This window comes from Tachypleus tridentatus, chromosome 9 (assembly GCF_004210375.1).
Source record: "Tachypleus tridentatus isolate NWPU-2018 chromosome 9, ASM421037v1, whole genome shotgun sequence".
Classification (NCBI taxonomy): domain Eukaryota; kingdom Metazoa; phylum Arthropoda; class Merostomata; order Xiphosura; family Limulidae; genus Tachypleus; species Tachypleus tridentatus.
In genome coordinates, this window is record NC_134833.1 from 6244564 (window position 1) to 6259910 (window position 15347).

A 15347-nucleotide genomic window follows, 5' to 3' on the forward strand; every position below is an offset into this window, starting at 1 on the left:
AAGAAGACAGCATACATTACTTGTAATGAGCATTAGAAGGTAGAAAGAAACATGAGGTATCTATTTTTAATATATTTCTTAGGTTATTCTTAGAAAACATATTTGGAAACCAAAATGGGTACAAACGAAATACTTGCTAATTTGTTGTTTCTGTTTCTTCTTTAAGGCACATACTCAATATTTATAGTACTGAACCAAGTAACTGTCTTATTAACTCCATAGTTCCCAATATTTATAGTACTGAACCAAGTAACTGTCTTATTAACTCCATAGTTCCCAATATTTATAGTACTGAATCAAGTAACTGTCTTATTAACTCCATAGTTCCCAATATTTATAGTACTGAACCAAGTAACTGTCTTATTAACTCCATAGTTCCCAATATTTATAGTACTGAACCAAGTAACTGTCTTATTAACTCCATAGTTCCCAATATTTATAGTACTGAACCAAGTAACTGTCTTATTAACTCCATAGTTCCCAATATTTATAGTACTGAACCAAGTAACTGTCTTATTAACTCCATAGTTCCCAATATTTATAGTACTGAACCAAGTAACTGTCTTATTAACTCCATAGTTCCAGGCTTAAGACAATGTGCATGATGTTATATTACTTTGTTTCATAGAAATATTTAGTTAAATGTCTTGAGGACAAAATAACAATGGATGGGGACAAAATGTCCCACAATTCTTCTTCCAGTTATCTATGTCCCATTGTTGTCCCACAATTCTTCTTCCAGTTATCTATGTCCCATTGTTGTCCCACAATTCTGCTTCCAGTTATCTCTGTCCCATTGTTGTTCCACAATTCTGCTTCCAGTTATCTCTGTCCCAGTGTTGTTCCACAATTCTAATTCCAGTTATCTCTGTCCCAGTGTTGTTCCACAATTCTAATTCCACTTATCTGTGTCCCAGTGTTGTTCCACAATTCTGCTTCCACTTATCTGTGTCCCAGTGTTGTTCCACAATTCTGCTTCCACTTATCTGTGTCCCAGTGTTGTTCCACAATTCTGCTTCCACTTATCTGTGTCCCAGTGTTGTCCCACAATTCTTCTTCTAGTTATGTCTGTCCCAGTGTTGTCCCACAATTCTTCTTCTAGTTATCTCTGTCCCAGTGTTGTCCCACAATTCTGCTTCCAGTTATCTCTGTCCCAGTGTTGTCCCACAATTCTGCTTCCAGTTATGTCTGTCCCAGTGTTGTCCCACAATTCTGCTTCCAGTTATCTCTGTCCCAGTGTTGTCCCACAATTCTGCTTCCAGTTATCTCTGTCTCAGGGTTGTCCCACAATTCTGCTTCCACTTATCTGTGTCCCAGTGTTGTTCCACAATTCTGCTTCCAGTTATCTTTGTCCCAGTGTTGTCCCACAATTCTGCTTCCAGTTATCCGTGTCCCAGTGTTGTCCCACAATTCTGCTTCCAGTTATCTCTGTCCCAGTTTTGTTCCACAATTCTGCTTCCACTTATCTCTGTCCCAGTTTTGTTCCACAATTCTGCTTCCACTTATCTCTGTCCCAGTTTTGTTCCACAATTCTGCTTCCACTTATCTCTGTCCCAGTTTTGTTCCACAATTCTGCTTCCACTTATCTCTGTCCCAGTGTTGTTCCACAATTCTGCTTCCACTTATCTCTGTCCCAGTGTTGTTCCACAATTCTGCTTCCACTTATCTCTGTCCCAGTGTTGTTCCACAATTCTGCTTCCACTTATCTGTGTCCCAGTGTTGTTCCACAATTCTGCTTCCACTTATCTGTCTCCCAGTGTTGTTTCACAATTCTGCTTCCACTTATCTGTGTCCCAGTGTTGTTTCACAATTCTGCTTCCACTTATCTGTGTCCCAGTGTTGTTCCACAATTCTGCTTCCACTTATCTGTCTCCCAGTGTTGTTTCACAATTCTGCTTCCACTTATCTGTGTCCCAGTGTTGTTTCACAATTCTGCTTCCACTTATCTGTGTCCCAGTGTTGTTTCACAATTCTGCTTCCACTTATCTGTGTCCCAGTGTTGTTTCACAATTCTGCTTCCACTTATCTGTGTCCCAGTGTTGTTCCACAATTCTGCTTCCACTTATCTGTGTCCCAGCATTGTTCCACAATTCTGCTTCCACTTATCTGTGTCCCAGCGTTGCTCCACAAACCTGCTTTCCACTTATCTGTGTCCCAGTGTTGCTCCACAATTCTGTTTCCACTTATCTGTGTCCCAGTGTTGCTCCACAATTCTGCTTCCACTTATCTGTGTCCCAGCGTTGCTCCACAATTCTGCTTCCACTTATCTGTGTCCCAGCATTGCTCCACAATTCTGCTTCCACTTATCTGTGTCCCAGCGTTGCTCCACAATTCTGCTTCCACTTATCTGTGTCCCAGTGTTGCTCCACAATTCTGCTTCCACTTATCTGTGTCCCAATGTTGTTCCACAATTCTGCTTCCACTTATCTGTGTCCCAATGTTGTTCCACAATACCTCTGCTTCCACTTATCTGTGTCCCAGTGTTGTTCCCAATTCTGCTTCCACTTATCTGTGTCCCAGTGTTGTTCCACAATTCTGCTTCCACTTATCTGTGTCCCAGTGTTGCTCCACAATTCTGCTTCCACTTATCTGTGTCCCAATGTTGTTCCACAATTCTGCTTCCACTTATCTGTGTCCCAATGTTGTTCCACAATTCTGCTTCTAGTTAAATCTGTCTCAGTGTTGTCCCACAATTCTGCTTCCAGTTATCTCTGTCCCAGTGATGTTCCACAATTCTGCTTCCACTTATCTGTGTCCCAGTGTTGTTCCACAATTCTGCTTCCACTTATCTGTGTCCCAGTGTTGCTTCACAATTCTGCTTCCACTTATCTGTGTCCCAGTGTTGTTCCACAATTCTGCTTCCACTTATCTGTGTCCCAATGTTGTTCCACAATTCTGCTTTCCACTTATCTGTGTCCCAGTGTTGTTCCACAATTCTGCTTTCCACTTATCTGTGTCCCAGTGTTGTTCCACACAATTCTGCTTCCACTTATCTGTGTCCCAGTGTTGTTTCACAATTCTGCTTCCACTTATCTGTGTTCCAGTGTTGTTCCACAATTCTGCTTCCACTTATCTGTGTTCCAGTGTTGTTCCACAATTCTGCTTCCACTTATCTGTGTCCCAGTGTTGTTCCACAATTCTGCTTCCACTTATCTGTGTCCCAGTGTTGTTCCACAATTCTGCTTCCACTTATCTGTGTCCCAGTGTTGTTCCACAATTCTGCTTCCACTTATCTCTGTCCCAGTGTTGTTCCACAATTCTGCTTCCACTTATCTCTGTCCCAGTGTTGTTCCACAATTCTGCTTCCACTTATCTCTGTCCCAGTGTTGTTCCACAATTCTGCTTCCACTTATCTCTGTCCCAGTGTTGTCCCACAATTCTGCTTCCAGTTATCTCTGTCCCAGTGTTGTTTCACAATTCTGCTTCCAGTTATCTGTGTCCCAGTGTTGTTTCACAATTCTGCTTCCAGTTATCCGTGTCCCAGTGTTGTTCCACAATTCTGCTTCCAGTTATCCGTGTCCCAGTGTTGTTCCACAATTCTGCTTCCAATTATCCGTGTCCCAGTGTTGTCCCACAATTCTTCTTCCACTTATGTGTATTTCTAGGTTTTAAAGACAAAATAATAAATACTAGAACTCTGAATGTATAAAGAAATGAACTTTTTGCATTTTGTGTGTGTATAACGAAAGAATTGGACTTTTTGTACTGTTTATCTGTGAATTTTTTATGTAGGCTAAAAGAAACTGAAAAGGGAATTGCAGAAAATATAAATACTTTTATTGAAGTTGTAGTTTTCATTTTTCATTTGCACAGTTTTTAGAAAATACTGAAAAAATTGTAGTATGTTTATAAAAATATACATAACAATAAATTTGAAGATAGATGAATAAGTAATAGTATTACAACCTGTGTTCCTGTTGTACTTGTACACCAGGTGTTCCTCATACCATCTAGAGTGTACCTCCCAAACCTGAGGTTTGAAGATATATGAATAAATAATAGTAGTATAACCTGTGTTCCTGTTGTACTTGTACACCAGGTGTTCCTCAGACCATCTAGAGTGTACCTCCCAAACCTGAGGTGTGAAGTTATATGAATAAGTTAACAACCTTTGTTCCTGTTGTACTTGTACACCAGGTGTTCCTCAGACCATCTAGAGTGTACCTCCCAAACCTGAGGTGTGAAGTTATATGAATAAGTTAACAACCTGTGTTCCTTTGACCCATCAGAGTATAACTCCCATCCCTCAGGCTTAAACAAATAACTTTTAGCTTTAGAAATGTAATTTAGAACACACAAAAAATATATCAATTTTCAAAATATACTGTTTAAAACTACTCACTGTTTCCCACTATTTTACTTAACTTACGACTAGCACAAAAAACATTGACTTTCCACTGTTATAATGCTTTGAATTTGATTGTTTAAACAGTGTAATTAGTTTTAAAGATTGAAGTTATCTAAGAGAGACAACAAAAAAACTCAACAAGCATTTAGAGTTGAGGTTTCTAGACATTTTGCACTGGTACCTGTATTTTTATGTCTTTGATGTTTCTTTTGTTGACATATTCTTTGTCCACATTTTTCCTCTTGTAATACTGTTGCAGTCTTGTGCTGACTACATGTGATTATTTAAAGCCTGAGTCTAAGTTTTGTTTTCTTGTAATGGTTTCAGATTTGATCAGAATCTTTGGACTAATTTTGGAAAGGCCAATCCACATAACGATAACAGTCCATTAAGTAGCTTAACTCCTGTATGTTAGGTTGAAATTATTTCTAGAACCATACAAGAATTGTCATATATTAAAGCACCTCCATTTCATTCAATTAAACTTTCTACTCAATAAAGAATGATACAGATGTTAATTTAAAAATGTAAGCTATAATGGTATTTTGGTAAAATTAGTTTATTGTGTATAATACCTTTACCCAAATACTGAAATACTTATGAAACATGTTTTATACTGTAGCTATATTTATTAGTGTGTTTTAGTTATTTTACTCAAACAAATGTGACGAAGTATGTGTTATGGAACACATATTTACTATGTTTTGTGATTGCACATAATTTTATGTATTTGTAGGCATTTTCTTACTTGGCAGCTATTGAATTAAAAAAATTTGAACCAATCATAGTTGAATAATAACCCATCTAAAAATACACATAATAAACCAACAACATGTTGATTGGTTGTTTAGCACAAAAGTACAACAGCATGAAGAGTGATAATAGAGATGATGTATAAGTGTGTGCACATATTTTAACCTCATGTGCACAGTTTGGTCAACAATACAACATTTTACAGACATATTTAAATATGTGCACAGTTTGGTCAATGTTACAACATTTTACAGACATATTGAAATATCACGTGCACAGTTTGGTCAATGTTACAACATTTTACAGACATATTTAAACATCATGTGCACAATTTGGTCAATGTTGCGTTTTACAGACATTTAAATATCACATGCACAGTTTAGTCAACGTTACATTTTACAGTTATATTTAAGATTTGCTGAAGTAACTTGATTATTAGTATGTACCAGTAAACTTAGTATAAATTTCAATTATAAAACATAGTTTAAAGTCTAGTTTTATTACTACAGAAGATTTAATTTCAGAGAGAAACATTGAATAGTTTCTCAGTCTTTACATGTCTGTATCGCATAATGTTCAAAATTACCCATTTTAGGTTTCCTTTATATTCATATATAATCCAGGTTTCCTTTGAATTAGATATTTCTAAGGTAAAATGTAAATTTCTAGCCTGTGAGCTACTTGTTTTACTGAGAATATATGCAGTAAATTAAAACGTATGCCATGCTCCTTCTATAACATCCTGTCTTTCATAACATTGCTGTTAGAAAACAATTTTGTAGCCAGCTGAAAAGTTTTATTATTTAAACCTTAGAAAACAAGTATTTTGATAATTTCAATACATAGTTGTATATGTAATAAATGGTAAATTAGACAACTTTTTTATTTATCATAATCTTAATAAGGTCATACCTGAGCACCACCTGAGGTTGAGACATCTGTTTGTTTTATATCAGGTTAGGAAAGTGCTACAGTTAATTTTGTGTATTCTGTTTAATTAGTTAAGGAAAGATTTGGTAACAGAGAAGCACAAGGAATAACATGAAGTCTTTAAAGAAACCAGATTGTTTGCTGTAAAGATGTGATAAAACATCTGTTAAAATATCCCCATATAATAGTAAACATGGTAGTTCATTCATTATTTGTTACTGTTGGCTGTCAGTGGTGTCGATATTTAAACACCACGATATCGGTTTTGATTATTTAAACCCATATAGCAACTTTTAATATCTAACTGATGTGAGCTGTATTGCATTTGTCTGCTTTGTAGGAGAGAGAGAGGAAACGGGAAGAACTCCTTCAGGAGAAGAGAATGTATAGAGAAAGAAAAATGGCAAGTTAATTTTGTTTGATGCTCCTGATTTCTCCTGACTTAACTATTATTAGTAAATAGTTCCTGTGAATACAGGGTGTCAGGAAAGTAATTGAACTGTTTTGTTAAAAAATTGGTAATTTTCTTTATTTAGTTAAAATTATTGATCTATACTCTTGGCTTTTATAAATAATAGTGAATAATTTCACCAGAACTGTCTTTGTAGTAAGTATAATTTTGAACAAACGGTACAAGAGATGTCAGTGTAGTCTTTAAGTGAACCCTATGTGACATGGACGGGTAATGGAGGGTAAGATAATGTAGAAGTTAAGAATGGTATAATTGTTTTGCAACATATAGCTCTGACTGAAGCTTAGCTTTACAAAATATTCTATGTTTTCTATATAATATTACTTGATTTATTTAAACTTTCAACACCAGGAGGAAAGAAGAATAGAGTTACAACTGATTAGAGAACTGAAAAAGCCAGTGGATGACATGATGCTGAAAGACACTAATGTATGTTGAAGTAGATATTGTGAAATTATTTGTATTAACTTCTAGACTTTGTTCATATAAGATATGTATATATTATATAGATATTGAAAAGTTAGTTTATATATATTTGTAAGTTTAATTTTGACTTCATGACCAAGAAAACTTATAAGTGTAATAAATGAACTTCAGAGTTGTGTAAGACTTCGTTGTTTGGTTATCAGTGATCGAATATTTAAATTTGTATTCTGGGCTTTGCCCCTGTATTGGGCACACTGAAAGTAATCCTTTGTGTTTGAAAAAATAAATAAAAAAAATTTAACTTTGTTGACAAAAAAATAAGGTTTACATTTTTTTCACAAGTTTTTGTGGGTATAAATTTTTTATTGCTGATCATATAGTTAGCCAGAATCAGTTTGAATGTTTTTTAAAGGTCAGAATTAGTTTTAAAGAGTTCAACATTGTGCTTTTCATTCCTTTAGCCCCTGCCTGCTCTGAACAGAATTCCTGGAGTGAAGGTGGCTGGAAAAGCATTTGCTAATATCCTTATGGTTTTTGAATTTCTACACAACTTTGGAGATGCACTGGGTTTTGGTAAGCTAGTTTGACTGTAATGACTATTACCTCAAGTTCACTGACACAATACCATAAGTTAATGAATAAGCTTCATACATAATGTTTTACTAACTAATGGCAAGTAGTAAGATTGTAACTGAAGATGACAATAAGAATGTTGTTATTAATATGATTTACCAGCCATTTTGATCCAACATGTTTGTTACTATCCAGTGTATTGATTTAATATGTGTATTACATCATATCAATATTAGGTGATTAATCTTCTGTTTCTTTTCATGATAATTAGAAATCTACTGGAAGTAGGGTTTTCAAGACAGCAGGTATGGGTATTAAAACTCTAATTAAAATAAAGTACAGAACAACGTTTGACCTATGTCGTCTTCAGGCTAACCCATACCAGCTGTCTTGAGAACACTGTGCTTTTTTCATTCTTCTGTTAGTGTTTCCCACTTAGTGTATAAACTATGTTGCTCACACAGATGTCCATCCAGGTTGTTTCTTTAATGTATTATTGTTGGTAGGCAATATTTAACCTCCTGCTGTTCAGAACATCTACCCTTACAGTATGCATGGCCATGTGGTTAAGGCACTTGACTCGTAATTTGAGGATCGTGGGTTTGAATCCCGGTCACACCAAACATGCTTGCCCTTTCAGCCATGGGGGCATTATAATGTGACAGTCAATCCCACTATCTTTTGGTAAAAGAGCTTTTAACTTGTATTTTTTCCTCTTTAATTATCCTTGGAAAGAACACTGAAGTAACTAGAGGATGGGCTGTAACTTCACCAGCCATATTAACACTGTGATAACTACCAAATACATCAATGTGCTGATGAATGTTATCTGCTTATGATTTACCCTTGAAAAGTCACCTTTGTAGATATTCAGTGTGAATTATTATTTAACATTTTATACTTGGTTCATCATTCTTATGATCTTTGAGAAGGATGATAAAACACACAGATATCAATTGATTCCTGCAGAGAAAGAAGGGTGGAGATATATCCACTGGTTCCTCATGATGTACAAAAGACAGAGGAAATGCCACATGATTTCTGCAGAGACATAAGGGTGGAGACATATCCACTTGTTGCTCCTGATGTACAAAAGACTGAGGAGATAACAATTGATTCCCCGCATAGAAAGAAGGGTGGAGATGTATCCACTTGTTGCTTCTGATGTACAAAAGACTGAGGAGATAACAATTGATTCCTGCAGAGAAAGAAGGGTGGAGATATATCCACTTTTTGCTTCTGATGTACAGAAGACTGGGGATATACTAAATGATTTCTGTAGAGAGTAAAAACAAAGGGTGGAAATATATACACTTATTGCTCCTGATGTACAAAAGGCTGGGGAGATATTAAATAATTCCTGCAGAGACATAATGGTGGAGATATATCCACTTGTTGCTCCTGATGAGAAAAAGATCAGGGAGATGCCAGCTAATTCCTAAAAAGAAAGAAGGGTTGAAATATACCAACTGGATCCTCCTGATGAACAAAAGATTGTGGAGGTACCAAATGGTTCCTGCAGAGAAACATAAATGGAGAGAGATACCACTGTATCCAGATGAGAAACTGAAAATATAAAGAGGTACACAGATACATTTTTTTATATTAAAAAACCTCAGTTATAGTAGGACAATACAAACTATAAGTGTTGTCCTCTGTGTCCCCTCTTCTGATTTCTAACTAAATTGATACAGACTTGTGAACTTTTAAAGAGAAAATGTTTGTAAACCTACATGTCTAACCAAGAAATTCTGTCAGTTAAAGATAACGAACTAAGCGACATTCTGATCAAGATACATTTTCTGTATTTCAGATGGTGACAAGCTGCCAACTTTAAGCATCCTCCAACTGGGGTTGCTGAATTTTGATGATAAGTCTGAACAAGAATTACTTTCTGTTGTCAAGCACTTACTAGTTTGTATAACTGATGACCCTGGTGTTGCAAATCGACCAGAGGTAACACTTTAACAGTGTGTGTGTAAATGTAGCACTTTGTTTACAAACAATTGAGACATGAGTAAATAAAAGCTATTGCTTTAATTTGTGCTATCTTGTTATTTGTTTTTTTTTACAGTAGTTATTGATAAATATCTATTTCTACAATCTTCTTGTGTGTGTATGATTATATTGTAACATTAAAGCAACAGTTATGGATTTGTTTTTCCTTCTTCAAATCAGCTGATAAAGATGAGATAAGATAGTGGCTCTGATGTATTTTGTATGTTATACAATACTGAATATTGACTATGTTCAGGAACTATTGATATATAATTGATTGACTTTGTTGAGATGCATGCAGGGGAAACCTCTTGTAACTAGATTATTTTGACACTTTTACAGGCTGTCTCTATTCTTAATCAGAATCTACGAGATGTCGATGTAACCAACAACAACGTGTCTGAGGTTTTACGTCTTGTTTTAAATGCTCTTGATGGAACACACAAGGTATAACCTAAGTTTATTTCTAATTAATATACTTGAATTGCTAGTTAAATGTTTTTAAATTGATCTTTAGGTATAGCTGTTAACAATAACTACACTTAAAGGTTAGAGCAGGGAACAGTTAAGCTTAGCAAAATAAAACAAATGCTGGATGAAGTGTATGAAGTTAGTATTAAATGTAAATATTGATAAACTCGTTAGAAAACAACCATTCCACTGAACATGTAGTTTAAGAAATATTTATTACTAAAAATAACTGTAGGATTGTAATATTGTTGTCTTTCACAAGTTACTTTAATATAAAGTTAGTTTCAAGAATAAAGTACACAGAAAAAAATTGAAGAAGATTAATTATTGTTAATATACTTGTAGTAGACAGGTGTAACAGTCCAAATATTTGTAATAAACGGACAGGTGTAACAATCCAAATATTTGCAGTAAACGGACAGGTGTAACAATCCAAATATTTGCAGTAAACGGACAGGTGTAACAATCCAAATATTTGCAGTAAACAGACAGGTGTGACAATCCGTATATTTGTAGTAAACAGACAGGTGTGACAATCCGTATATTTGTAGTAAACAGACAGGTGTGACAATCCGTATATTTGTAGTAAACAGACAGGTGTGACAATCCGTATATTTGTAGTAAACAGACAGGTGTAACAGTCCAAATATTTGTATTAAACGGACAAGTGTGACAATCGAAATATTTGCAATGAAGAGACAGGTTTAACAATCTAAATTTCAACATAATTAAATCTAATCTTAATAACTTGGGTTTAGTATGATGATAAACTCATCAAATGAAAGGACTGTAAACAAGTAGAAGAGAAACTTGATGATAAGGTTGTGAATAATTTGTTTTAAAAAGTGTGAATGAAGGAAAAGCTTGTTTCTACTTCTGATAAAGTGTTTAATACTGGAATAAAAAAAAACAAGCTACATCTGTATGTACATCTCCAGAGAAGTGTAGGAAATTGGAAACAAGAAAAGAGATTTATACGTCTCTGAAGAAACATGGAAATAGGTTGACTCCTTTGTTCTTCTGTGAAAAAGAATGAAAATTTGGAATAAAGGAAAACCTCAACAAAGGTTTTTCAGCATGAAAGTTTTTTTTTTTTTTGTCATTTGGTTTGGGTGTTCTGTTACTACCAACTTTATATGCAGTAAAATGTCCCACAAGCTTTGAAGTTAACAACAGTCTGTTATTGTATATTACACTGAGAGCTAACATTTTCTGATCACACCCACAAAGAAGTTGTTGTGTGAATAAACAAAAATTTTACTTTTTGTTTCAAATATGTTAATAGAAAATAGTTTGTGATTAAAATTATTATGTTTAATAAATACTATTGCAATGTATTTACTGATGTACCTCATCAAAGTAACAACTTAAGGAGTTGACAGTGGGTTTTAAGTTGATGTTATGAGTAGAAAGGGTTGACAATGGGTTTTAAGCTGATGTTATTGTTACGTGTGTAGACGGACAGTACGTGAACAGTTTCCTTCAATACTGTAAATAAAATTTAATTAACAAGTTAATAAATTAACATAACACTCTGAGAAGTTCTAGCATAAAAAAACATTTGAAACGTGTCTGTTGTGGACAAATTATGTTTCAAAAATTGTTAATATGTTGTGAGTTATTATTAAATTTGTTTACCAAACAGGTTAATTTAATCATTACTGGGGTGTATGGGAAATGGTGATAATTTTAAGCTTTTAGTATTTTTGAAGTTTTGTGTATGTTTTGTGTACATAAAAACTTGGTGTTAAAATAATCAGTATTAGGATTATAAGTTCACAAAAAATGAAGTTTAATGGAGAGAATAAGAGATTAAATAAAGTGAACGTTTTGCAAAATATTTTATTGACCCACATTGAATGTGAGTGAAAGGACTTCTCTTTTTAGATGTGCAAGTGGGTGACAGAACGGCCGTTTTTGTCCTTAAATCCAACACAAAAATCTCAGATTATTGCTTTTTTGTGCAATGAACTCTTATGTAGTCGAGCTGTTCTAAGGTGAGATCTCAAGAGATTTTCCTTCTTTAGAAATTAAATGCATTAAAATGTTGGCAGTCAAGATCGATATTTAAAATACACTGAAGAGTTTTAAAGACAAAAGGTAATCTGGTGCAGGTTTTTACTTTTATAATTTAATCCTCTCCATAGAGGTCATTGTCCAAAATTTAAGCCTTTTATAACATAGCTCTTTATTGTTTTATTTTTAGGTTGGTAAGGATAATGTATATTTTATATTTTTGTGTTTCTTCATTACTGTTATTGTCTCCAAACAATAGTAAATATGAAAAAGTGTAATTTATCATTTTGTCATATTGTAAAAGTCTCTTGGTACATTCATATCCATGTTTGAAGAGTATCAGTCTACAGAAGTGTGTATCTGTTAGCACATGTATGCTTGTTGATCAATAGCTTTAGTCCTAAAGAACACTGTAATAAAGAGATGTTTTAAGAAAGTAAGCTATTTGTCATATTAGTAGTTACTATAGTAATTTAAAACTGTACTGATTTAATTTTGAGCATGTTTACAGCTCTAAAATTTGTAATGAAGGCAGATTATTTTTTTATGGTGGTTAAAAAAAGATTGAATGTTTTGTTGTTATTTTGATTGAATGTTTTGTTGTTATTTTGATTGAATGTTTTGTTGTTATTTTGATTGAATGTTTTGTTGTTATTTTGATTGAATGTTTTGTTGTTATTTTGATTGAATGTTTTGTTGCTATTTTGATTGAATGTTTTTGTTGTTATTTTGATTGAATGTTTTTGTTATTTTGATTGAATGTTTTTGTTATTTTGATTGAATGTTTTTGTTGTTATTTTGATTGAATGTTTTTGTTGTTATTTTGATTGAATGTTTTGTTGTTATTTTGATTGAATGTTTTGTTGTTATTTTGATTGAATGTTTTTGTTGTTATTTTGATTGAATGTTTTTGTTGTTATTTTGATTGAATGTTTTGTTGTTATTTTGATTGAATGTTTTTGTTGTTATTTTGTGTGAATGTTTTTGTTGTTATTTTGAGTGAATGTTTTTGTTGTTATTTTGAGTGAATGTTTTTGTTGTTATTTTGAGTGAATGTTTTTGTTGTTATTTTGAGTGAATGTTTTTGTTGTTATTTTGATTGAATGTTTTGTTGTTATTTTGAGTGAATGTTTTGTTGTTATTTTGAGTGAATGTTTTTGTTGTTATTTTGATTGAATGTTTTTGTTGTTATTTTGATTGAATGTTTTTGTTGTTATTTTGATTGAATGTTTTTGTTGTTATTTCGATTGAATGTTTTGTTGTTATTTTATCTTCCTTATTGATATTCTTGATAACAACAAAACTACTGTAATTATTTTCACCCACTGTTGTATTGAATTGTTTTTTCAGACAAATTGACTGTAACATTGAGACTGTAAATAATTTGCGACGAGACAAGTGGATCGTTGAAGCAAATCTAAGAAAGTAAGTGTCATATTTTTAGACATGGTTAATTAAACAATACTACTAATGGTGTCTTGATTTCCTAATTTGGGAAGAACCAGTTTCAGTTATTGTTCTGAAAGGAAGGATTAACTTCATCTCAACAGGCTCATTTATGTCACCTGACTTTGTCAACAAGGATGTACACACCATGACATTGAAAGTATTAAATGTATCTCCATGAAGTTTGACAAACTTTGGGAAACTTTAAATGTCTTTTTATCATAATTCTCATTTCAGTATATTTACAAACCAAAACTTTATCCTTAGTTATATGGTGCTAAGTGTTTCGGTATATAAACCAAAACTTTATCCGTAGTTATATGGTGTTAAGTGTTTCAGCTCACTATATAAACCAAAACTTTATTTGTAGTTATATGGTGCTAAGTGTTTCAGTTCAGTATATAAACCAAAACTTTATTTGTAGTTATATGGTGTTAAGTGTTTCAGTTCAGTATATAAACCAAAACTTTATTTGTAGTTGTATGGTGTTAAGTGTTACAGTTCAGTATATAAACCAATACTTTATTTGTAGTTATATGGTGTTAAGTGTTTCAGTTCAGTATATGAACCAAAACTTTATTCATAGTTATATGGTGTTAAGTGTTTCATGTGCAAAGTGATATTTCGTGTTAAGATTAAAAATATTTTTCCCAATCTGAAGATTTTCAAATTTTGTTGTTTTTGTGACCCCTAAAACTTCCTGAATAAATATCAAGTTTGTTTGTTATTTTCAGAAACTTTGTAATTTACCCAGTATATTCTGCACTAAAACTCTGTTTTAGAGTCAGTCACTTTGATTAATCATGTCACTACTGTGAAAGATTTGGAAATAATTCTTAATTACCTGTTTTTCTTCTGTAATTATTGAAAATTGTAACAGGAAACCACTGTTATTTGTCCTAAATAACATAAAGGTTGTAACAGTACACATCTATTTATAATTAACTTTATTGTTTTGTTGCCTTTTGAACTGGTTACAATTAATAATCTTCCCACAAAATTTGTAAAACACTTGGTGAATCAGTAGCTTGTGTTACTCTTAAGTTATATAAAAAAATATTTTATTATTTATTTTAACTAATTTATCCATAAGTAACCGAACAAGTTTTATATTTTAGTTTCTTTTATAATAGTAATGAAGAATATACGTGAAAATAAAACTTACCTGGATATTGCTTTCTTTTTCTTTTGAATTTCAATGACATTTAACCCTGGTTCTTGCAATGAATAATATTTTATTTAATTAACCCTTTAGCTGTGGAGTTTTTCATTGAAAACGACAGCACAGTGTGGAATTTTTTTTTCCCAGAATTTTATTTTATTTTTACATATTTCATTTGTATTATGTAATATGTTCAGTATATAAAAGAAAATTGCATGTAAGTTTTTAATGTAGTCAGTATGGTTTGAACTAATGAATGAGCCAATCATATTAATGGAAATAAATTACCAACTAATCAAAATTTAGTAATCAATTGTTGCTTGAAAGAAATTAAAAGTGCACAATATGGGGTGTTCCATACTTGCTTGTCAGTTTACAGTTGCACAATATGGCACACTCCACTCCACACTGAAGTGGTTATGTAATGTACCAAACAACCCAGAATAATAACACACCTAAGAGGAGACAGTATCCCATAGCTGTCCCACTTTTCTGACTTTCTAACTGTGTGACAAGACCCATTGAGTATTCAGCTAAACTTGTTGATGTGTTTCCTGTGAGACTAAAGTTTGAACTGTGAAATAGACAGTTCTCTGTACAGAAAACAGTGTGATGTATTATGTCGTTTAGTAGATTAAAGCTTTGGCTTTATATTGATTATAAAATAATACTAAACATTAGAGAGATCTATTGGTGATTTCTGAAAGACAGTGTGACAGTTGGGAGTAGCAAGAGGGGTCGGATTTTCTATT

At 33.1% G+C, this 15347-nt stretch overlaps 1 protein-coding gene across 1 annotated transcript in view; it reads left to right on the top strand.

Annotated features, from left to right (window-relative positions):
* The window catches only part of LOC143226976 (bromodomain adjacent to zinc finger domain protein 2B-like), a 26827-nt gene continuing 11480 nt past the window's right edge, over positions 1 to 15347 (top strand). Inside the window, exons 1-8 of the mRNA XM_076458526.1 lie at positions 1 to 56; positions 6372 to 6434; positions 6855 to 6932; positions 7391 to 7502; positions 9316 to 9458; positions 9843 to 9947; positions 11859 to 11968; positions 13338 to 13412. Of these exons, the coding sequence (XP_076314641.1) occupies positions 6414 to 6434; positions 6855 to 6932; positions 7391 to 7502; positions 9316 to 9458; positions 9843 to 9947; positions 11859 to 11968; positions 13338 to 13412 (644 nt within the window). The 5' untranslated portion in view covers positions 1 to 56; positions 6372 to 6413. The remainder of the gene's footprint in view (positions 57 to 6371; positions 6435 to 6854; positions 6933 to 7390; positions 7503 to 9315; positions 9459 to 9842; positions 9948 to 11858; positions 11969 to 13337; positions 13413 to 15347) is intronic.